This window comes from Pezoporus wallicus, unplaced genomic scaffold (genome assembly GCF_028554395.1).
Source record: "Pezoporus wallicus isolate ANWC-B61680 ecotype Strahan unplaced genomic scaffold, APGP_CSIRO_Pwel_v1 scaffold_7736, whole genome shotgun sequence".
NCBI classification, from domain to species: domain Eukaryota; kingdom Metazoa; phylum Chordata; class Aves; order Psittaciformes; family Psittacidae; genus Pezoporus; species Pezoporus wallicus.
This window is the reverse complement of record NW_026636574.1, coordinates 507,438-530,000: the sequence shown is the minus strand read 5'-3', so window position 1 is coordinate 530,000 and position 22,563 is coordinate 507,438. Positions and strand designations below refer to the sequence as shown.

The window sequence follows — 22,563 nt, the reverse complement described above, 5'->3', positions numbered from 1 at the left end:
AGAGCTGCACAAATCGGGATGGAGCCTTTGGAGGCTCAAGTGACCACAGGTCTTTGTTTGCCAGGACTTCTCCAGCTCACACTAGTGCAGGGCTCAGTCCTTCCCCAACAGGTCCCCCCGCTGTCCGGCCAGCTCTGTGCACACATGAGGAATACTCACAGTTAACTCCCTACACACATCCCTCACCATTAGCAAAGAGCTGATACTCTTTGTCTTGCTGATTCTCCACTCATGCTTTGCACCAAGGAGAAGCTGTTACGATAAAAGTGCAAACCCCCCCCCGGCCCTGTGTGCTCTCACATCACTCTCAGCTCACTTTAACAGCATTACTTCTCATTTAAGCTGCTGCAAGATCCAGTTAAGCTCCTAACGCCAGGATCTGGGAGCACCTTGTGCCTGCTTCGTACAGGAGTCTGCTCCCCAAGCCTTGCATCTGCCAGCACGCACTTACAGGGAACAGGAGATGGCTCCTGCCTGATGGCTGGGGCGCAGATGCTGTTCCGTGCTGACTGCTGCCCTGCACATCACACACACCCTGAAGGAGAGCCCAAGCTCTGCAGGACCCGCACCAGCTCCAGAGCATCGCGTCCTGCAGCGCTCTGGCGTGAAACGTTAGCATCAGGAGCAAACCTGCCTTCAAGCATGCCTGGAGAGAGCCACGCACGTGCTCCTCCTGCTCCCCAAGCCAATGCTCCTCACCGCGGTGAAGTACACGAAGTGAAGTGCATGCAGAGCCCAGGGGCTCAAGCCCTCCTGTGATCACATTCCAGAGCAAAGGAACAGCTCCTGCCCCATAGGTAAATCCTGAGCTGTGCAAGGTTCACACACACTCAGTCCCCCAGTGCAGCACCCGCACATGAACCTGGAGCAAACCAAGGCTCTTCCCAGCTTTTCCAACTAGGGAAGCATCACTTGATACTACACATTTCCTTCAGGATGGGGACAGTGCCCCACCTGTGTTGAAATGCTTTCCAGTCTACCCCAGACACGCAGATACCCGCACCGAGCTGCCTCTGCATCCCTCAACCCTCATCCACACCGGTTCTTGTCCTACCCTAAATGAAACGCAGGAAGCCGCTCTTCTCCCTGGTAGCTCTCAGTGCCGTCAAGGACCGAAATCAGGTGTGTGGAAGGAAAATCCTGCCCGAGAGGCCAGGGAGGAGCCACCCCGAGCAGTCACGGTGACACTTACTGGTTTTCACCTTGAGGGTGTAGGGGTTTTTCTGCTGGATGGTGTGGGTGAAGTGGAAGCGCGCGTTGCAGCTGTAGTCGGTCTGGGCATCCTGCAGCATCACGTTGGAGAAGTACAAGTCCCCGTTCTGGCCCTGGGAGACACGCTTGTCCTGGTGGATGGGCTCCATGGCTGCAGGGGAGGAGAGGCATTGGGAGCAAGTCAGGTACCCCACAGGTGGTAAAGGAGAAAAGCAAACCCAGGACCCAAGCTGCACATCATAGAATGGCTTGGAAAGGACCTTAAAGCTCCTCCAGTTCCAACCCAGGGACACCTCCCACTGGAGCAGCTTGCTCCAAGTCCCTGTGTCCAACCTGGCCTTGAGCACTGCCAGGGATGGGGCAGCCACAGCTTCTCTGGGCACCCTGTGCCAGCGCCTCAGCACCCTCACAGGGAAGAGCTTCTGCCTAAGAGCTCAGCTCAGCCTCCCCTTGGCCAGGTTAAAGCCACGTGTGCCACACGAGTGCCTCCAGCTCTGAACAAGCAGCAACAGCGCTCAACAGAGCCATTTGAAATGGCTACTGCAGGTGATGGAAAGGTTGCCCATGGGGTCCATGGGGAAAGGGGTTTTCTCCCAACTCACAGCTGCTCATCCAGAAGATGACGGGAGAGGGCAGGCCCGGCGGCGGGTTGCACTGCAGGCTCAGTGGAGCACCTTCATCCACCTCTATCACATCCACCTTCTCCTTGGGCCACAGGGGAGACTCTGCCATTAGAAACAAAGACACCACGTGAGGAAGGGAGGGTGGCAGCGCTGCAGATCTGTTCCCTCTGGACCTGGCCTGGTTTCGATGGCTTGGCCTCAATGCAAACTTCATTGCTATACACGCAAGATTCCAAGTGTACCCCTGTTAGCTACAGCCATCACCCCCGTGCCTTCATCCCAGCCCTGTTGCTGGATACACCCCAACACAGGTAACAGGTGAGGCAGGATGAGATGTTTGAGCACTCCACGCCTCTTCTACGAGCTCTCATGCGATGCCCCCGGCTTTCAGGCTGCTGGCTCTGCCGTTACTCACTAGAGACCTGGAGGTGGATCTTGCTGGAGAGGGCAGTGCCGTAGTCATTCCGGGCAAAGCACTGGTACTCGCCCTCATAGTCCTCCGGCCGGCCCCCGCTGTGGAAGTCAATGACCAGCGTCCCCGACCGCCGCCGCATCGACACCTTGGGGTCCTTCGCCACGTTGAAGAACTTCCCGTTCCGCGTCCAGGAAAAGCTGCAAGCACAGGGAAAAGGTTGGGTTTGTCACCATGCACCGTGTGGACCCGGCGAGGTCCTTACCTGAGCTCTAATGAGAGCAGAGCTGCAGCGCAAGGGCTGAGGACGCGCTTACGTGGGCACAGGGTTCCCTTTGGCTTCGCATTCAATGAAGATGTTATCCCTTGGGTCGACGATGTAGTCCTTCACGGACTGCTTGGTGATTGTGGGAGGTTGAGGCACTGCAAAGCAAAGGAAAAGCCATGAGGAGGGTTGTGTGGAGAGGGTGAATGCCTTCTTTGCCATCCTGCAGCAGATCCTGGTGGGGTTTCAGCTTCTTCCCTAGGCTGGATGGACAATTTGTGCTTTAAAGACCTCCAGCACCTGGGGGATTTCCCATGGGGGTGCTGCTCATCTCCTCTTGAACCCTCAGCACTCTGGGCACCAGAAAGCTCCTGTTTCTCACTTGGTATCTTGGTGCCATTAAGGAATTTCACAGTCACATCTCCCTGCGACCGCAGACTGAATGAGACCAAGTCCTGGCTGCAAGCCCCAAAGAGAGGGGCTGCAGCTGGGACTGGGAGCCAGAGACCCACAGCAGGACCCTTACAGGTCCTCCCTGTGCAACCCTCCCCGGGTTACCCCAAAGAGGTGCAGCACTGGGGTCTGGAAGGGCAGGGCGTGTGAGGAGCATTGCGCATGCAGGACATGGCTCTGCTCCCGAACTGAAGAGCTCAGTCCTGTGGTTGACCTGGAAGGAAGCTGCTCAGGTCCGAGGCTGTTTGCTCTGCCCCTGAGAGCTACAGTGATGCCCAAACAGGTCAGCCCATGGAGCCCATTGGGCACACGCACCCATGCAAGGCAGAGGAACCTGCTCTCCTCTGAGCATTAGCAGTACCAAGCCCCTACAGAGGCAACATTGGCCTTGCAAAGACAGACCAGCTCCTGCTCCAGGAACAGCAGCAGAGCCCAGGCACTCCTCCCAAGCTCCTCCAGCACCACCATGCCTGGGGCTGGATTGTCCCAGATCTGGCCACAGAAGTGGGCAATGCACCCAGTCACCATGTGCCAAGCCACAGCCACCGCGGCCCCTGCGCGGCACAGCCCCGTCGTGCCCTGGTTGGGCCATGCAGGACAGGCATGCACACAGGGCGAGGGGAACACTTACATTCACTCTGAATATTTGCTGTTATTCCCAAAGTGCAAGCATGATGGGGAAAAGAGAAAAGGTTAATTGAGGAGCAAACCTGTACACGTCACGTGCACAAATGTGGAGTTATCGTAGGGCTCGCAAACACCACCCACAAATCACTTCACGATCCCAGCGTGTCCTCATCTACTGCAGAAGAGCCCCACTGACACTAACAAAGCCAGGGCTGAAGGAAACACCTCGCTGTGTGCATCCGGCAAAATTCCCATTGCTGGGAACAAGAGTGCTGGCTCCAGGGTACTTTCACCTGCAGGGACTCGAGCCTGGGACCTGTTCCCTGTGCCCTCAGGTACCACAGGTCTTTATTCCCCTCCATAAACCAGAGCTCTCCCACCCTTTATCCTCAGTCATTTCCGAATGTCAGCCAGAAGCCACCACCTGAGGTTCTTCCTCCCCATTTTGCTGCCCAGAGCCAGGGGCCAGCAAGAGCCCAGAGGGCAGAGCCCCCTCCTGTCAGGACAACTTTGTGGTTTCAGACCCTGGCACAGGGCTGCGCTTCCCTGCTGACGCTGGGGATGCTCTGCACAGCAGCAGAAGGAAGAGGCTCCCGCAGCGCTGGGCTGATTGTTACAGAGCAGCTACAGGAGGGAGCTGGGCCACAAAGAAATGGCCCCCACCCCAGGTGCATTCAGACAGCTCCTGAAGATGCCCGTTCAGCAGAAGCATCAGCCCGTGGCCCCCTTCCTCCTCTCTCCATAGCCCCCAGCTCTTCCATAAAACATAATTCCCAGCTCAGAATTAACCACCAAGTCCCAAAGGAGAGAGAAAAACCACATTGCTCTGCAGGACCTGCCTGGGTCTGCACTATCCTCAAGGACATAGGTGTCTACTCATGCCAGGTAAGACCAGCAACGTGCTCGTACATGGTTGTGAGCCCTCTGCTCAGCTTTTCCGATAAATCACTGTTTGGTTTAGACAATCTCAGTGGCTTTATAAAGTGGTTTATATCAAGAAAACAGCCCCAAAGAAGCACCGGTGAAGAAAAGTTGAGGCAGGAACAGGACCTGGGCTGGGCACAGCTCCACCTCCTCAGCGGGAGCCTTTAAAGGGGTAAACCACAACTTACAGTCCAGAGGGACTTCAATGGTGCTGACGAGGTGATGAAGGTAGAGAACGAATGCTATTCCTGCGCAGGTGAGGTGGTGTCTTTGCATGACCATTTTGGACGCTGGGCAGCCTCAGGACCTCAGTCGTGTCCCGCAGGGGGAGCAGAGCAGCGGCACGCACGGACGGATCCTCAGCTGCAAAGCAAACACAGAGCCAGCATCACCGACCCGGTCACAGCCCCACCTGCTGCCTGTGGGTAGCTCTGGAGAGAGCGTTTCCAGTCCAAAGATGTTGGTGTGAAGGGACAGGGGGGTGAATATGCCAGAAAAACAGCCTCCAGGCTCTGGTGACCCAGGTACAAGCCCATGGTTGTGGTCCTCCCGGCCGCTGGCAGAAAATCAGCCTTTTGAGTTATTTGTTATCTCCTGACCTCATAGGTTTAGGCAGAAGCTCTTCCCTGTGAGGGTGCTGAGGCGCTGGCACAGGGTGCCCAGAGAAGCTGTGGCTGCCCCATCCCTGGCAGTGCTCAAGGCCAGGTTGGACACAGGGGCTTGGAGCAAGTTGCTCCAGTGGAAGGGGTCCCTGCTCATTTCCAGCTGCTTCGCTCCCTGTGCCAGATGTGCAGCAGCACCATCCACACCTCCCAGGGATGGCCAGGTTATCACATGCATCCCCATGCTTTTTATTTTGCTGTTAAACCCACAGGCTAAATGCAGATTAATAAAGAGTGAAAAGGAGGATAAATCGTCCCATTTGTACCATAAAACCCCTTAGAAATGCTGCTGTGGCGCATGGCGGCTGAGATACAACCCTCTGTAATAGAGTTATAAAAAGGACATCAGCCGTGCAGAGAGCTCAGCTCAGAACAAGAACAGAGCCAGGACAGCGAGCAGTGGAAAAACCCAACCTCGCTCCATGCTGCTCCTCCAAGGTGGGATGTGGCCAGGCAGGGAGCGGTGCAGAGGCCATTTGGCAAGCAAGGAGAGCCCGTCTCCATCACACATAAATCAGCTTTGGATGCTGCTGCTGCCCCTTCAGCTGCTCCCAAGCCCAGTGTGGAGCGGGAGGGAGGGGGCATTGGGAACAACAGAGAAACAGGGGGGTGCTGGGGGGCTCCAGGTCCCGCAGGGAATGCTGCTGGGAGCCAGATGTCACAGAGAACAAACAGCCCTGACACGTGGCCCAGGAAGCTCTGTGAGCCCTGGGCTGGCTCAATCCCAGCACAAGGCAACTCTTAAGGACACTTTTCCCTGTTATTCTTGTAGGGAACCAGACGTGCTTGATGGTTTCTCCATCCAGCCCTTCCGGGGTGTGAGCAGGGTCTCTGGGGCCTGTTTACACCCCAGTGTTCCAGTTACACCCGATGATGGACTGTGGGTTGGGAAGGGGCTTGGAGGGGAGCGCTGCTTTGATCCTTTCTGCTCCTTCCAAGGATTTTCCAATCCAGCTGTTGCAATAAAAGAGTTACAGGACAGAATGATGATAGGAGCGAGGCAGTGATTAAAGTCACGTCCTGGCCTTGTGCAGCCCTGTGAGCAGGTCACGCTGAACAAAGCCTTTCTGATGACTTCTTTAGCTTTCTGTCCAAGGGAAAATGGCATTTTGATCTGTAGCCTTCCTTTTTAAAGCAGTTCATTTCTGCAGTTACAGCGTAACGTGAGTAATGGGTCAGGGGGTTTTATGCCCTTTTGCTATGAGTCCGACTTCGGAACTGAATCAGCCTGAATACTGCAACCAGGGATTTTGTGAGGCTGAGGTTTCTGGGGTCCTTACTGTGCTCGCACACTGATGCTCCCCCTCACTGCCACAGAATGCTTTAAACCCCTCTTCATTCACAGATGAAGTACGGGAGGAAAGGTGCAAGACAGCAGGCATTTAAATAGCACACATTTAAATGCTGCTGGTGCCTGGAAAGCAAAGAATGCATTGGTTTCTGTAAGCTGCCACCAGTTCATGTGAAAGAAACAGGAGTTACCTGGAAGAGCAGGCTCCTGGCACAGGTGCTTGGGAGGTATTTGTCTACATGGGAATGCCCTGGATGCTTCCCGTGCCCGGACACCAAGCAGGGAGGACAGGGCTGCCCGTGCAAGACCAAGAGCAAACAAGGACCCCAACAGAGCAGGCACAAAACGCATCCCCACCTTCAGGAGAGCAAACACCAGGCTCCTCCAGGGCCCCTTTGTCCGGGGCAGATGTGGGTGCTCTGTGCCCCAGGAACACGCTGCAGACGTGCCTGCGCGTGTAGGTGGGTGCTGGGCACCGGCAGTGCCCGAGCCCCTGCCCATGCAGAACACAGCCCCCATTGTCCGGGTGCTCCTCACCCGGGGCCAGGGACATCTCCCAGCACAGAGGCTGGAACTGAAGGGGGGGCATGAACGTGCTCATGTGGGGATGCTCAGAGTCGTGAAGCTCACCCAGCGTTCAGCCTGCACCCGAGCACCAACAACAGCCACATCCCGCTGGTTCTTGCGGCTCCAGGCAATGGGGCACACTCAGATGCCTTTTCCCCCAGATGCTTCCCCAGAGTTCAGAAATGGTTTCCAGACTTGTTGGTGTTTTCCCTCTCCCTGTGACTCACTGCAACATCCTCCCAACAAACAGTCTGCTTTGCGAAACACATCCCAGGCCTTGTCTCAAACCTCCCTCCAGAGGCATCAAGCAGGCACTGGGGGAAAAGCTTAAATGCAAGTAAAACAAAGAAGGGGCAGATCCCAGGGGATGATGGAGGCACCCATGATGGGATGATGGAGGCACCCATGATGGGATGATGGAGGCACCCATGATGGGATGATGGAGGCACCCATGATGGGATGATGGAGGCACCCATGATGGGATGATGGAGGCACCCATGATGGGATGAGGTTCCCAGCAGGGACCAACCCCCATGAGATGCTGATGATCTCAGCACCCCCCAGGCAAGTACACCTTGATCTCAGCAGCCATGTGGTGAATGGGATGGCACTGAAAGCAGATCCAGCCCCCACATCCTGCTCCAGGGTCATTGCCCGGCTCTGCTGCAAGTTTCACACTCTCAAGTTTCTCCTTATGTAAAGTCACCACTCACGTACCAATAATTAAACCAGAAAAGAGCTCCAGGCACTTTGGAAGCCACTGTGAAACCTGCAGTGAAAGGGGAAAAAAGGCCAGGTTGGACGCAGGGGCTTGGAGCAAGCTGCTCCAGTGGAAGGTGTCCCTGCCCGTGGCAGAGGTTGGAGCTGGAGGAGCTTTAAGGTTCCTTCCAACCCAAACCATTCCATGGGTCTATGAAAAATCAGCTTTTCTGACTCCTGCAGGTCCTTCCCATGCCAGGAATGCTGTGAACGGTACTGCTCTAAAGGGGCTCTCTACAGACACTGCCTCCTTTCTCACTTCACAGCTCCCAGGGGGCACCAAGCGGGTGCCCACCAGGCTGGCAGAGCCACAGACCTTCACAGCCATGCAGAAGAGACTTGGAATCTCTCTTTCTCCACACACACGTCAATTCTGTCCGCACACTGCTTCCTCCATGCCTTGGGATGGGGGAAACCTCTCCTCTCCACAGCTGGCGGAGAGCTGCTCTAGTGCATCCTCATTCCCAGCCCCAGAGCATCCCTGCTTCCCCGCATGCTGCCGAGCCACAGCTTCCATCTGCTCGGCACCAACAGGTTTCCTGTTGGCTTCGGCTGGCACAGCCAGGAGAGGTGGGAGGGGGAGGTTTGCCTATGGCAGACTCTTTCCCAGCAGACAGGGGCTGGCTGAGGCTGGACATGCTCCGCTCGTTAGCAGGACATGAGCCACATGCCATGGAATCCACTTTGCTGCTTCTTCAGCCGGGCTCTGCAGCGCTGGAGGGCAAAGGAGAGAGGCAAATACCTCCTGCTGCAGAAACGCACTCACCCGTGAGGCCCCACTCGGCAGGAGCCAGGACCCTGACCCAGTGCAGGCTGATTTGGCCAAAACTTGGCTCTTCATCATCATTCCCAAAACCACATCCCTGCAAACCACAACATGCGGAATGTCCTGCTCCAACCCCAGTGGGCTTCATCCTGCCCCCGGGAAGCCGAGCAGAGCCAGAGGACTTCCCCTGGGAGCACAAAGAGCATTGGGGAAGGGTTGAGATTAATTCCCAACATCTTAATGAAATGAGACCTTCCCGAATGAGGATGGGAACAAATCCCTTCCCCACAGCCCTGCTCCTGCAGAATGACCACAGGGATGAAGCAGAGAGGGGGCTGTGGAGCAGACGCAAGAACAGGAAGCAAGGGGAATCTCTGGTTGAAGTTAAATGAAATTAAACCATTCTGCAATGAAGGATTGGTTTTAGTCAGCTCATTGGGTCCAGCAGGATGCTTTCAGGAGCAATTAGGCATTTATCCTTATTTACGGCTGTAAGAGGAACAGTAAAACTCGAGCTGTTAGTGTTCCCAAGAAGATTCCTACAGCACCATTTAATGCATTTCAACCACTTAATTAGTACTGATTGCACAGAGCAACATTTCCACAAAGAGAAAACCCTTTTGGTTTCAGAGAATGAAAAACATTGGTTTAGAGGGAATACATTCATGGGATTCCCTAACAGCAACTAAAGGCTCCGCTTTGCTCCTGCTCCGTTCAGGCTCTCACCGGCCTTCCCACACCATATGGAACACATCAGAGGGGTTTCCAGGTTGCTGACTTCCTGGCCATAAATCCGCACCCCCCTTTTGTTTGGCAGCGACAGGACCTTCTGTCACACCTTGTGGAAGCCACCATGTGTGTGCCAGCCCATCCCGACACCGCATCAGTGGAACGGCTCCATGGGGTTGAAATCCATGCAGGGAGCAGGGCCCGCCTTGTGACATGGAACCTGGCTGGCAGGGATGGACACATCCACACACCCTTCTATTTCCCTGGTCATGCACAGATACCCACCAGATGCGTGTACAGCTGTGCCCCTACAACCCGCACAAGAAGCCTCTCAAAGCAAACTTTGCATTACAGCACAGAAATCAGTGGGGAAAAGGAAAAAAATGATTATGAGTCATTCAGATCCAGGGGGGACACAGGGGCTTGGAGGAGCCTGCTCTAGCAGAACGTGTCCCTGCTCACGGCAGAGGATTGAATTGGATGAGCTTTAAGGTCCCTTCAACCCAAACCATTCTATGAAGCAGCAAGGCAATGATCACAAGGACAGGATGATCCAGCATTCCCACCCCAAGGGACAGCCCGTGCCCTGCCCTGGGGACAACCGCAGCGCTTCCCCCTTGCCTCTGCTTGGAGGAGAGAGGAGCGCTTTGTGCATGCCTGCGGTTGGGTACAGCTTGCACAATTGTTCTGAGAAACAAGGGCCGGAGCAAACACCAGCAAACCCATTTGCATCTCCTCTCCTCACCCTTAAAGCAGAATCGTTCCCCTCCTCTCAGAAACCAGCGCTTCAGACCTATGCACCCTCTCATCATGGGCAAGAAGGGAAGTCAGGCTGCTCACGAGAACCAGGTCCTAGGCTAAGGTTACTGATGGCCCAGTGCTTGTAGACAACCATTTCCTGTGCCTGTCCTATCCCCTTTGAGTCTCCAAACACATCTTCGCTCCTCTCCACTGCAAAAAAGGACATTTCTCTAAACACAACCCACAGCAGCTGCCACCAAAGGATGGTTGGGGTCAGAAAGGACCCAAATATCAGCCAGTTCCAACCCCTTGCCATGGGCAGGGACACCTCACACTAGACACCTCCCACAGACTAGTGTCCAACCACTGCTGATGCTCCATAGATGCTCCAGGCAGCCCCATTTGGGCAGGATAACAGCCCATATACTCCTCCCATCAGGTTTGCAGCACATGCTGAAGAACCACATCCTCAGGGAACAGATGCCCAGGCTGTTTCTCAGCCCCTGCTCTCTCGGCTCACTCCTCCATGGGATTTCTGCCCTCTGTTGCAGTTTCCTTTCACTCCCTGCACCCCTCCTGCCTCGCCTCACTCGTGGGTGAGTTTTCAATCCCAAGCCCCATGGGCTGTGTGCATTATAAAGGGACTGAGCAAACAAACAGGCATTGAGAGAAAGGAATAGGGATGGCTTCCTAAAGTCACCCACCAGCACATGCCAGGAAGAGCCGCGGCAGCATCCCTGTGGCTCTGCATAGGGCAGCATGTGGGAGGTGGGAACGAATCTGTCAATCCCTGAACTTTAGAGCTGATGCTGGCATTGAGGGGATTTATACTTCAGCTTATCTCAACAGCTCTCAGCCAGAGCCCATCCAGCCTCCTCTGCAGCACTCTCAAGCCAGGACCAGCTGCAGCCATGCTCAAATTCCAGAAATGCTTAAAAAATACAGGATAAAGGGAATTACTGCTCTTGGTGTTATTGCATTTCGCAAGTTTGACTGCAAACAGTGGTCGTGCTTTCAGGAGGTCATTCATTCCCTTGCAGAGCTATGTCTCACTACCGAGAGCGCAGGGAACTCCAGGGACAGGCTCTTAATCTCTCGCGGTCATATCTCGGTGCTACATAAATGTGAATTCATTTATCATCCTGTCCCTCTGATAATGTAAGGAAATACTGCCATTCTATCACACAAAGGGACTCCAGTCCAGAGAGGTCAAGTGTTACCCCAAGGTCAGACAAAAGATATAGCATGAGTGGGAAATGAGCTGAGATCATTGGGTTTAATCAGAAAATACCATTTAACCTTTACAAACCGGTCATAGTCCAAGGGGGGGATAAGGGGAAAGCGTGAAGCTTCCCATGGAAGATGAGAGCGTGGCCTCACCAGCTGGCCCATCACCCTCAATCCCATTCCTTGCCCGCAGCAGCTGGGAAGTGGCCCCACAATAGCCGATCCGCGGGGCTCTGGGTCACACCAGCCCCTCTAACCAGCTTCCCACCCTCCCGGGGAGCTGCTGCTTCCCACAGCTCCTGCTTTCATCAGCGAGGGGGAGAAGCGGCAAGGAAGGAAACCCGCAAGGATTCATTGGAGTTATCCCTGGTTAAAAACAAAGAGCATCGGTTCTGCATGGGCTGTATCCTGGCTGTGATGTGACATTTAACGTGTCAGATATGGGGTACAGCTAAGAGGAGAAAGCAGTCGGTTTCACTTGGGGGGGGGATTTTTAACAGCTCTTATACTGCAAACTGTTTGGATGAATACATGGTCACTTACTGCATGAGGATGTTGCTTTGAGAGGGACAAGGAAGGGAATTGTATGGTGGGAAATGAGAAGCTTTAAGAGGCGGTGCTGGGGCCCAGGACACTCCGATGGCACGTGCCTGCAGTGCTGCACAGCACACTGCCCGTGGGCACTTCACCCCTCATACAGGAGCTGGCCCCTGAGCTTCCCAATCCTCACCTTTGTGCAAACCCAACCACAACCCGGTGCTGCCAGCCCCCCCCCGGCAGTACCAGTGGTGACAGGGGCCAGTCCCTCACCTCCCAGCAAAGCTCCTTCCCAAGGCCCATCCATCCCGCCCTGTGCAGGGGTAGCAGCACCCAGCTGACAGCAAGGGGTAATGCCTGTCCCGCTGCGGCCCTCGGCCACCCCGCCCCGGGCCAGCCGCATCTGGCCGCTGGTGATCAGCCAGGTGCTAATCACAGAGCGCGGGCTATAAACAGCAGCCGGAGCACGGATCAGGCAGCGACTGCTCTGGAAAAGCTGCCCTGCCCCTTCGGGCTCCCTCACAAGTGGGTTCTGCCTCCCTGGGCACGGCGCAGCCCCGAGGGGCATCGCACACGGGCGCTTGCAGCGGGCTGAGCTGCTGCAGTAACAACGGGAATGGCTTGAACCTGCCCGAGGGGAGGCTGAGATGAGCTCTCGGGCAGAAGCTCTTCCCTGTGAGGGTGCTGAGGCGCTGGCACAGGGTGCCCAGAGAAGCTGTGGCTGCCCCATCCCTGGCAGTGCTCAAGGCCAGGTTGGACACAGGGCCTTGGAGCAAGCTGCTCCAGTGGAAGGGGTCCCTGTCCATAGCAGGGGGTTGGAACTGGATGAGCTTTAAGGTCCCTTCAACCCAAACCAGGCTGGGGTTCTATGAAATTATAGCATTCAAAAGGTGAAGGACTTGAGCATAAAAGCGTTAACACTCGTGGGGTGGGATAAGCCCAGAAGAGCTTTGACAAGAGCTACCAGGAGGCTTTGCCCCGGGGCGCAGGAGGCAGAAACGGCACCAAGGGCTGTGACCAGCTCTGAGGAGCCACTGCACAGCATCGCAGGGCAAGTCCTTCCTCATCTCATCACAGAGCTCAGGAAACAAAGCAGGATGGTGCAGCCACCCCCCCCTCCCCGCACCTTCCAAAGAGCTGGGAATGCCACATTCCCAGCAGGAACACCACACAGGAGCAGGACAGGGCAGGGGTGGCAGAGATGCTGAGCTCCATGAGGACCCACCTATGCAACCCCATAGGTACATCCCCAGGTACTCGCAGGCTCTGCTCCCCCTTCACAGCCCCTCCCATCCTTTCAGCTGCAACACTCCCAACCTGTCCCCCTCATCCAGCACCCCCCAAAGCCACCCCAGCCTCCAGCCAGGTCCCAGCCACCATCTCCCCCCGGTCTGTAACCGGATCAAACACGGAGGTGTCACTGACAAGGCAGGAACATGCCTCCTGGTGATCAGCCCTGTAAGCAAGCTGTACTCACAGGCACCAGCTCTTCCCCGGAGCCTGGCCCAGGGCCCTCAAGCTGTCGTATCCCCTTACAGCTCCTCAGCACGGGCAGGCAGCTGCCAGATGCTGCCCTCCACTCTCCATCCACCATCCGCAGCCCAGGAAGCCCCCACTGCAGGGAGCGTGGTGTTCCTCCCCATCCTTACACTGGGTATCAGCCCAAATCCAGGGATCCACCTCCCAGCGAGTCACTGTACGTGATCACACTGCTCTGCTCTTCCCAGCCACAGCCTCGGAGCACATCTGGTTCCCATGTTCTGCAAAATGCCTTTGACATTTCATATCCAACCCCGGGCACTTCGGCAGCGGGGACAGAGCAAAGCAGCAGCAGATCTGACATTTCCTCCCTGAGCCATCTCATGGGCAGCCTTTAGACGGGACAACAGCCAGAACAGGTTGGAGAAGTGGGAGGGGACTGGGAACGATCCTTCAGGACCTTATATAAAGATGCAAACAAGGCTGCCTGCAAGTCTGGCTCCATCAGGGGCACTGGGTTTGCTTTTGAAACGGGCTTTCCTTGCACTGTGGTTGATTACTTAGGCCCTGATTCCGTGTGGGGAGTCACGGGAAGGAGATCATTACCTCTCATCCACATTCCCCTCACAAGTCCCATTTCAGACCCAACTGAGCAACCCTTTGCTCCTGCTGGAGACACTCAGTTCTTCCAAGTTCAGTGGAAGTTTGGCAGAGAGACCTCGATGCTCTGAGGAGTTACAGTTCAAATCAAGCCAGCTCCGTGCCATCCCCTGCCTCGCACCCAGCACCCCGACCTGGGCAGGCTGGGTGCCTTCTCCCTCTGCCCAACACTTGCAAGTAGCTCATTTCCCAACAGAAGCAGTTGGCAACCCAAAGTCAATGGTCCTCGTGCCTCCCATCAGCCTCAATCACGTTTTAGTAGCCCAATCCTCACTGCCTGTCCTTCAGATGCGAGGCATCAACAGCCTTTGCCAACAGACTGTGTTTTAGCCTGGGATAGCAGAGACCTGCGGAATCACACGTTCTTCATTACCCCGAGCTCAGAAGGGGAACAACATCCTCCGGTATTTCAGCAATGCTTTCACAAGTTTGCACATTACTCTGCATCAAATTCTCACCCTTTGCCACACAGTCATTAATATTGCCAGCACAGCCACTCCATCTGCCTCCTGAGCCCCCTCCAAAGCAGTTATAAGTTAATTGGTAGAAGCATTTGGCTTCTACATAACGAAGCTGGCATGAAACCAGCTTTTAACCTTCAGGGCTGAATACAGGATGCAGGATGGGGATTACTTGTTTACTGTGCTGAAAAGGAAAAGAAAAGGGATGTGTATCCGTGTTGAAAGACCAGGCTGGGGCTTTGTATTGCACAGGATCCCAGCCTGGTTTGGGTTGGAAGGGACCTTAGAGCTCACCCAGCTCCAACCGCTGCCACGGGCAGGGACCCCCTCCACTGGAGCAGCTTGCTCCAACCTGGCCTTGAACACTGCCAGGGATGGGGCAGCCACAGCTTCTCTGGGCACCCTGTGCCAGCGCCTCAGCACCCTCACAGGGAAGAGCTTCTGCCTCAGAGCTCATCTCAGTCTCCCCTCTGGCAGGTTCAAGCCATTCCCCTTGGCCTGTCCCTACATCCCTTGTCCCAAGCCCCTCTCCAGCTTTCTTGCAGCCCCTTCAGGCACTGGAGCTGCTCTCAGGTCTCCCCTTCAGGAGCCTTCTCTTCTCCAGGCTGCCCCAGCCCAGCTCTCTCAGCCTGGCTCCAGGGCAGAGCTGTTCCAGCCCTCGCAGCAGCTCCGTGGCCTCCCCTGGACTCCCTTTTCCTTTAAAAGACCCAAAGGCAGCGAGGCTGTGCCCGGCCCTGTTCCTTCTGCTGCAGAGCACCTCGCACGGGCTGTGCTGGAGGAAGGAGCTGCAGCGCTCCTGGCACAAGCTGTGAAAATGGGAAGGCACAAAGCAACTGGTCCATACCCTGAGAGTGCACAGGCAGGAAGAGTGTGGGTGTCTGTGGTGGATGGCAGGTAAGCAAGAGCAGAAAACACCCATCCAGCTGCGGGACTAAGCATCACTTTGTGATCTCCCGCTGTGTGCCGTCATACCTGAGACCAGACGCTGTGTTCATCCAGTTTGAGCTGGGGATACACGAGGTAAAGACCTTTACCTGCCTTCTCTGGGCTGCAAAACATTCCCAGCACCCGACGGGAACATCAGAAACCCGTGTCTTACAAACCCTTGCCAAGACAAACCTCTCACTGAGACTGAGCTGAAATCTGGTGTTGGTTTCCTAGGAAAATACTTGAAGGATCTTCCCCTTCACAGTACTCGGGGAGAAATGATCCCCTGGATAAGACCTGGCATCACCTCTGGCAGGAGCTACAGGGGTTGCTGGTGCTCAGCATCACTCAGCCAAAGCATCCCAATGCTTCCCTTCCCATCTCATCCCGGCCAGGCTCCAGCCAGGCAGGCTGCCTGCCCTGCCTGCAGTGCTGCCTGAATAGAGCTCAAGGAGCCAGCGCTCAGCCAGGCACTGGGCTCAGGACACGACCCATCCCTGGGCTTCCCAACCCCTGTCCCCGAGTCCCTTCCCTCAGGATAGGAGATGAAGAAATGCAGAGCATGCCCCACGCTGGCTGAAGCAATATGGAAAATAGTAAACATTTATCACCTGGGTTTTGGAAGTTTCTCCCCCTTTTCCTCTAGCACAAGCCGCTGACATTTCCCAAGCAACGTTATTCCTACACTGGAGAAACTACGCAAGTGGTGGCTTTAAGAGCGGAACAGAATCCAAAGGAACACTACACACCAACTGATTTGGAAGAGTAAATTTGAGTTTCTCAGCCAAAATGCACAGAGAGAACGGCGTGGAGCTGGATCACTGAACAAGGACACGAGCCATGCAATACACAAATTGCCAGTGTTCCACTGTTTGGTGTGGTGCTGATGGCACCTGCACCAGCCTTGGGGCTGCTCAAGCCCATGTCCTGCCTGTACCCAGGAGCCAGTACCATAACGTAGGCACTGGTACCACTGCTTGTGGCTGCTGGGCTTGGAAGTTGAGCCTGGCTTCTTCCAGGCTACCACAGAGCTGCGCTCTAAAACCCCAGTGAGAGCCGACGGCACTCGAGCCTGACCCACTTCGATGTTTCTCCGCTTCAATACTCGGTTAGAAGCGTTGATAAGGCAAGCATATGCTTAAAAGATAAAGTCATCTCTCCCCAGAGATATCTTCACAGCTCATTTATTACACCCCCTCAAAGAACAGAGGGCAAGAGCCAGCTTCAATTGTCTTGAAGCTACAACGAGGGATGAGAGTTCAGTTTTGCCTCCCAGCCAGTTCCACTCCTAACAAGCTGCACTTCAAGGCAATGCGTTCATCACACGAGCAGCTCTATTTCAAACCCCGCATGAACAAAGGGAGAGCTGGCCACAAGCCTCACCACTTCTGGGCTCATCCTGTCTCTTCCCAGCTGCATCTTTATACCCATTTCAACGAGGCTCCAGGCTCAAGTGTTACGCTCTAATTTAAGGATGGGATTTTCATGCTCGCTTGCAGACAAGCAAAATGGTAAAGCAATACCATCCCCGTCAGAAGGCACCAAAGGGCTTCACATGATGAGCTTCGGCTTGGTCCCAAGCAGCACCAGGTGTTTTTTCTTGCCTGAATACGTGTATAGATAGACAGACAGACAGACATAAAGGCAATAACAGCATTTTCCGGGTGCTCTTGTCAGAGGAAGAGCATCACTGACTGGCTGCAGGAGGTGGTGCAGTATTTATCACCCTCTGAGGAGGGAATGCACTTGTAAACCCATCACTGAAACATTACCATTACAAACGTGGACAGAGGTACCAGGTCTGCACCATTTCGGACATGGGAAGATGCCCAAACATTACTCCCTGAGGGCCTCAGCCTGCTCTCTCTCCATCAGAACCAAGCCTGCTGAAGCAGCTTGATAAAGCTAGAAACCTTTTCACTGCCCATAAACCTCTGCTCTTTATGATCTTAGCCTCACAAGCAGCTGCTTCTTTCCCTAGCTGGCTCCTCCAAAGCATTCCTTCCAACGCATAAAGGAAAGCGTCCAGCATTTTCCAGGAATTTTCAGAGCAGGGTGAGTTTGGAGCTCTGTTATTTGAGAATCACGGGGGAAAAGGGTGCAATTAGCTCCAGAACAAGCATCTACTCTGGGTGGCAACCTCAGGATCCTTCCCCTGGCGTCCAAACAGCCCCATGTGACAAGCGGATGCCAAGCAGCCGAGCCTCCCTCCCGCTCAGGCATGCATACAATTCCCATAATATCTGCCTCCCAGCCCTGCTCCCAGCCTAGGAAGCTGGTCAAAGCCTGCAGGCACCTGTAACCCTTTGTGTGCTTTGCCTGGAAAGGTTGGATCAGATGATCCCTGAGGTCCCTTCCAACCTGGAATCCTGTATTCTATGAAGCAGTGTGCTCAGCTGTGGGAAACCGAGGAGTTCCACACAGTAGGAATGAAGCCGGCAGCACCATCCCCTGCCTGGGAGCACACAGGGAGGCACGAAGCCATTTAGGATCTGGAGCATCTCCGAGTCCCACACTGAGACCCGAGTGGGGCAGTTCAGAGCAGCAGACACCCTTGCGGGATGCTGGATCCCTTTCTGGGGATCACAGTCCCCAGCGCTTCCTGCAGCCCCTCGCATCCCATGGGAGCCTGTGGCCATGGCAACCCGCAGCCATGTGCGGGAGCATCCACATGAGCAGAGAAGGGGGAGAAGCTGCTCCTGAGCTAAAAATTATTCATTAGGAATTAGTGGGAGCCCCAAGGAGCCCTCTGAAGTGCACTCCCCCCCTCCACCCCTGCCGGGGAGCTGGCAGCAAGGACCTTCCTCCCTGTTCCCCTCGGCAAAAGGCTGTTCATTTGCTATTAAAAGATGGAAAGAGCCCATTCCAGTGATGACAGCTCTGCAGCACCAGCCCCTCAGTGCCTTTTGTTGGGGGTGTTCTTAATTAGGGGAAAAAACCCTAGAAGGGAGTCTCTGAGCAGTTGGCAGAGACTGGTCCCCCCATCACTGCTCCTCTAGTTCAGCTCCTGCTGCAGCCCAAGCCCCATGAGCTGCTCCCATCAGATTTCTGACCTCAATTGGAATTCTTTTTTGTTATTAAGTACTATTTTTACTTTTTTAAGTATTATTTTTACTTATTTTACTATTATTACTCATTTATTTCAAATGTCAAGCCTGATTTCACACCAGAATGTGACTTGAGGCTGCGGACCCCCCCGAGGATATAGCAGCACTATGGGTAGAGGGGGGAGCCCCTTTCCTGCCACAATTACATGGTGGTTGAGAAACCTCACCCTTCCCAGCCCACCAAGAAGCATTTCACACTGAGAACTGCAGCCAGCTGCTCCCGTGGCTCAGGGGCAGCTTCTCCCCATCCCTCTGGAGCAGGCACAGGGGGTTTGCTGGAGCCATAGCAGAAAAGGTCAGCACTGCCCAGAGTCCCTGCTGCACCTCAGGGAGTCCACTGCCCATCCAACAGCTTCACTTCAGCTATTTCATGCTCATTTTCTGTGGAGTTTTGTGCCACTTCTCCCTACAGAGACACACGCATGGGAACGTATTTGCCACCCTCCAAGCAGTGCCATCAGCTCAGCATATCACCCTGGGACACGGCTGGCCCTGCTCCATCTGGGGATGCTAATGCCAGCCAGGTCACTGCTGGGGTGTGGGATGCAGGTGGGCTGGCCGCACATTCCAGCTTTCCACTGCTTCCCAGCACACTGCTGGATGGTGACAAACGGCTCTTGTGGCATCTCCACCACCCCAGCCCAGCATGGAGCCCAGGGGGTGTAACTTTGACCTGACTCCCAAGGCTGGGTCTGCACAGCACAGTTACGGGTATGGAAAGAAGAATGTCAGGGAGGAGGAACACAAAAGGCAGCAAAACCGAGCTCATGCAGAGGCTTTGGTTTCTGCTTTCCCAAATTTAGATACTGCACAAGCAGGAGAGAGCTGGGACTTGAGCTGCATTCATGGATCTGCAGGCAGCTCCGGGTCCATGAGGCATATAAAGGCAGGCCAAAGGGAATGGCTTGAACCTGCCAGAGGGGAGACTGAGCTGAGCTCTTAGGCAGAAGCTCTTCCCTGTGAGGGTGCTGAGGCACTGGCACAGGGTGCCCAGAGAAGCTGTGGCTGCCCCATCCCTGGCAGTGCTCAAGGCCAGGTTGGACACAGGGGCTTGGAGCAAGCTGCTCCAGTGGAAGGGGTCCCTGCCCGTGGCAGGGGTTGGAGCTGGAGGAGCTTGAAGGTCCCTTCCACCCAAACCAGGCTGGGATGCTATGAACAGATGTCTGATGAAAGCAAACCAGCCACACTGAAAGCCAGTTGTTGCTATCAGCACTTTCAGGATAGGTTTTCCCATTCAATCTTTCAAGAGGTTTTCATTTTAATGAGCTCAAATTACAGCAACAGACAGGTAGGACTCATATATAGAACCCGACACAGCATCTCCAGAGCAACCTGGCTGTAATTACACCCAAACCATCTGACCATTCTGCCTGTGTCAGAACCTGGAGCAGCTCAGAGAACAGCTCCCACCCCACAGCACAGGGAGGTCTAAGGGCTGAATCTGTGTACTGCGATGGGCCAGCCATTGCTGGGAGATGCAGCATCCTCCTTGCACCACACAGCTCACAAACCCACCTGGGCAGAGGGGAAGAGCGGGGAGGCAGATTTCCTGGTCACCAGCTCATACATGCAGGCTGCGCTCTGTGCATGGAGCTTTCTAGGTCCTCAAGAGCCAAAGCATCTCAGCACAACAGACAAAGCCTGCCATTAAACAGCAATGAAAACACACAGCACAGTTTGTGGAAGGTGACACTAATCACCTCCCCAAGGAGCTCACCTCCATCATCTCTATCTCCTCATGCCCAGAGGCTGCAGGGTGCAAGTGCCTCCTGCCACCACTGCCTTGGGGCTGCCTGCGGTGCAGGGGTGCAGGCAGAGCCCACCATGGTAACTGCTCTGCTCCCCCTGCTCCCTATCTGCCCGGGGAGGGGTATCTATAGGTGTTCTGGAATAAGCATCTTGGATCCAAACAAACCCACAGCACAGCGCAAGGGAGCAGGAGGCTACAATCAGCTTACACCCAGATTACTGAAACTCCTTTTGCAAGAAAAAAGCTTATTAGTAACCCAAGAAGCCAGGACAGCACTTTTACATCTTGCCCTAAAGCTCTCTGGATTAAAAGAGAGGCATCCTAATTAAATCAAAAGGTTCATATGCTTCTGGTGATGCTGGTATTTACACCAGCACCAACCCCCTGCAGAGAAATGGGCTGCTTCCATCCCAGCACAGGCAGCATTATTCGGCTCCAATCTCGGTGACAAGCAGGAATTAAGGGGTTAGATGCACACGTCATCCCAGCCTGACTCAGGAAAGAAGGGAAAGCAGGAAAGTCAGAAGACACAGAGATAATGGAGATCAAACCCCAATTAACTGGCCCTGGACAGCATCCAACCATGGCAAAACGGGGCAGCCAGAGAGCAAAGGGGGGTGCTCAGCAGCCAGACCCACAGGACTCACGGGCAGAGCCACCAGCAGGTCTCATCCCAAGGCAACTCACACCATGCCCTTGGGACATGCAGACAGCCCCCAGGCAGGACACAGCCGCAGTTTCCCACCCATCCTACTGCAAATGTCTTGACATCCAAAGTCACCTCCACCACCACCTCCTCACAAGTTACTCCAAAGGCGGTCGCCTACCTTCGCCTTTCCCATTTAAGACAGTTTCCCCTCTCCAGAGCCCGGGTTAAGGTTCTCCATCTCCTCTATCCCAAACACAAGGTGCCTCCATGTGCCAGAGGGGATGTGCATCAGCATCCCCCGGGGTGAGCCCAGAAATCACTGAGCTGCTGCCCAAGACCCTTCCCCATCCTGCCCCTGCCCCACTGCTACAAGGCTGTGTTACCCCCAGCCCACCCATCCGCACGGGCGGTGAAGGGGAGAAGGCACAATGGCTGTTATTAATAACTCCAACTTTCTTTTCCCTGCTCTTGCTGGATTTTCCTTCATGAATAATGCAGGAGCTGTGGCTCAGGACACTGCCCACTCTGTCCCCCACCGGTCCCCGAGCCAGCAGGGAGTGGGTTCAAGTGCCAGCCAGGGCCTGTCCCTGTGTCCTGGGCGCCAGCACTGCCGGTACAACAAGGTTTTGTTCCCAGATGCAGCTTCCTTTTGTTCCAGCCCCGCTGGCAGCAGCATTAGCGGTGGCGAGACAGCCCCGTGCATCATGCGGCAAAGCAGAGACCTCAGCGACACCGGAGCCGGGCCGCGGATGGGCACTTCCCAGCCAGGGATTCCTAAGCATTGCACCAGTATTCCAGCACAGTTTTTCCCCTCTCCAACAGCAGCTATGGAAACCAAGGCAATAAAGGTGCAGAAGGATGAGGAAGCCTCATCCACCGCGCTCATTTGAGTGATACCCAGGTAATTCGAGTGCCAGCCCTGCCGGTACCAAATTGAAGTGCGAGAGCGTGCTTTAATTGAAGATACTTCCCCTTTGTCCTGTAGCCGCAGTCCTGACCTGCCCCAGACACAACTTTGATCTACCCCAAACACAGACTCTGCTGAGGACATTACTTAGTGCAAGGTACGAGAGGAAGCCCAAGAAGTGTGAACCCCTCCAGTCCAAGCCTAGGAGGATTCTGGCCCACGTTTGAGAGAACACGTTTGGATCGCATGGGCTTCCCTGCCCTTCTGCTAGCAGAACGCGAAAACTCCCCTTGAGTTCCCAGAGCCTGGTCCCCGTGCAGACAGCACAGGGCACACTGCAGAGCCAAGGACCTCCCAGTGTCTCTGAAACCCTGCCTGCTCCCCAACAGCCCTGGAGACCTGGGTGCAGGGTGCCCTGCCTCAAGCTGCTGCGTGTTGGGAGGTGCATGGGCTCACACCAGCCCCCAAAACACCCCCCATCCGTCCTGTACCCCCATCACACAAGCACAAACAAACAGCAAAGCAGCTGCCTCCTCCCCAGCCCCGCTTCGCTCCCCGCGTTGTGCTGAATCACTTACTGCATCGCCGGCACCGCTGCTGGGACCTTCCCAGAACCTTGTGCAGTGCCCAGCAGCATCAGCTGCGGGTTTAACTCCTGGAGCATCGCAGCGCACCAAAGGCATCCCGAGCCGGGCAGAGGATAATCACCTCCCAGCAGGCTGCAGCAGAGCCTGAACCATCCTGCCCTGCATATAATTAACCGTGTCTCCAGCGGCTCAGTGCAGTTCTGCCAGCCGGGCTCTGGGCCCCAGGGAGGGCAGCTCCAGG

General features: G+C 55.1%; 1 protein-coding gene across 22 annotated transcripts in view; it reads right to left on the bottom strand.

Moving 5' to 3' along the window:
- NFASC (neurofascin) overlaps positions 1–22,563 on the bottom strand; it is a 77,702-nt gene that overhangs the window by 42,851 nt on the left and 12,288 nt on the right. For 15 of the 22 annotated variants that reach the window (XR_008971130.1, XM_057400627.1, XM_057400636.1 and 12 more), the window contains exons 2-7: positions 4,705–4,879; positions 3,597–3,614; positions 2,565–2,670; positions 2,251–2,447; positions 1,815–1,937; positions 1,193–1,363 (exon numbers count right to left, since the gene is read on the bottom strand). Coding sequence is in view for 21 of the 22 variants with exons in the window: in XM_057400627.1 (XP_057256610.1) it covers positions 1,193–1,363; positions 1,815–1,937; positions 2,251–2,447; positions 2,565–2,670; positions 3,597–3,614; positions 4,705–4,798 (709 nt within the window). In the remaining variant the exon portion in view is untranslated. Of the gene's footprint in view, positions 1–1,192; positions 1,364–1,814; positions 1,938–2,250; positions 2,448–2,564; positions 2,671–3,596; positions 3,615–4,704; positions 4,880–21,006; positions 21,116–22,563 lie in introns of those variants that run through there. The other 7 variants (XM_057400631.1, XM_057400641.1, XM_057400642.1 and 4 more) reach the window with 2 other exon arrangements.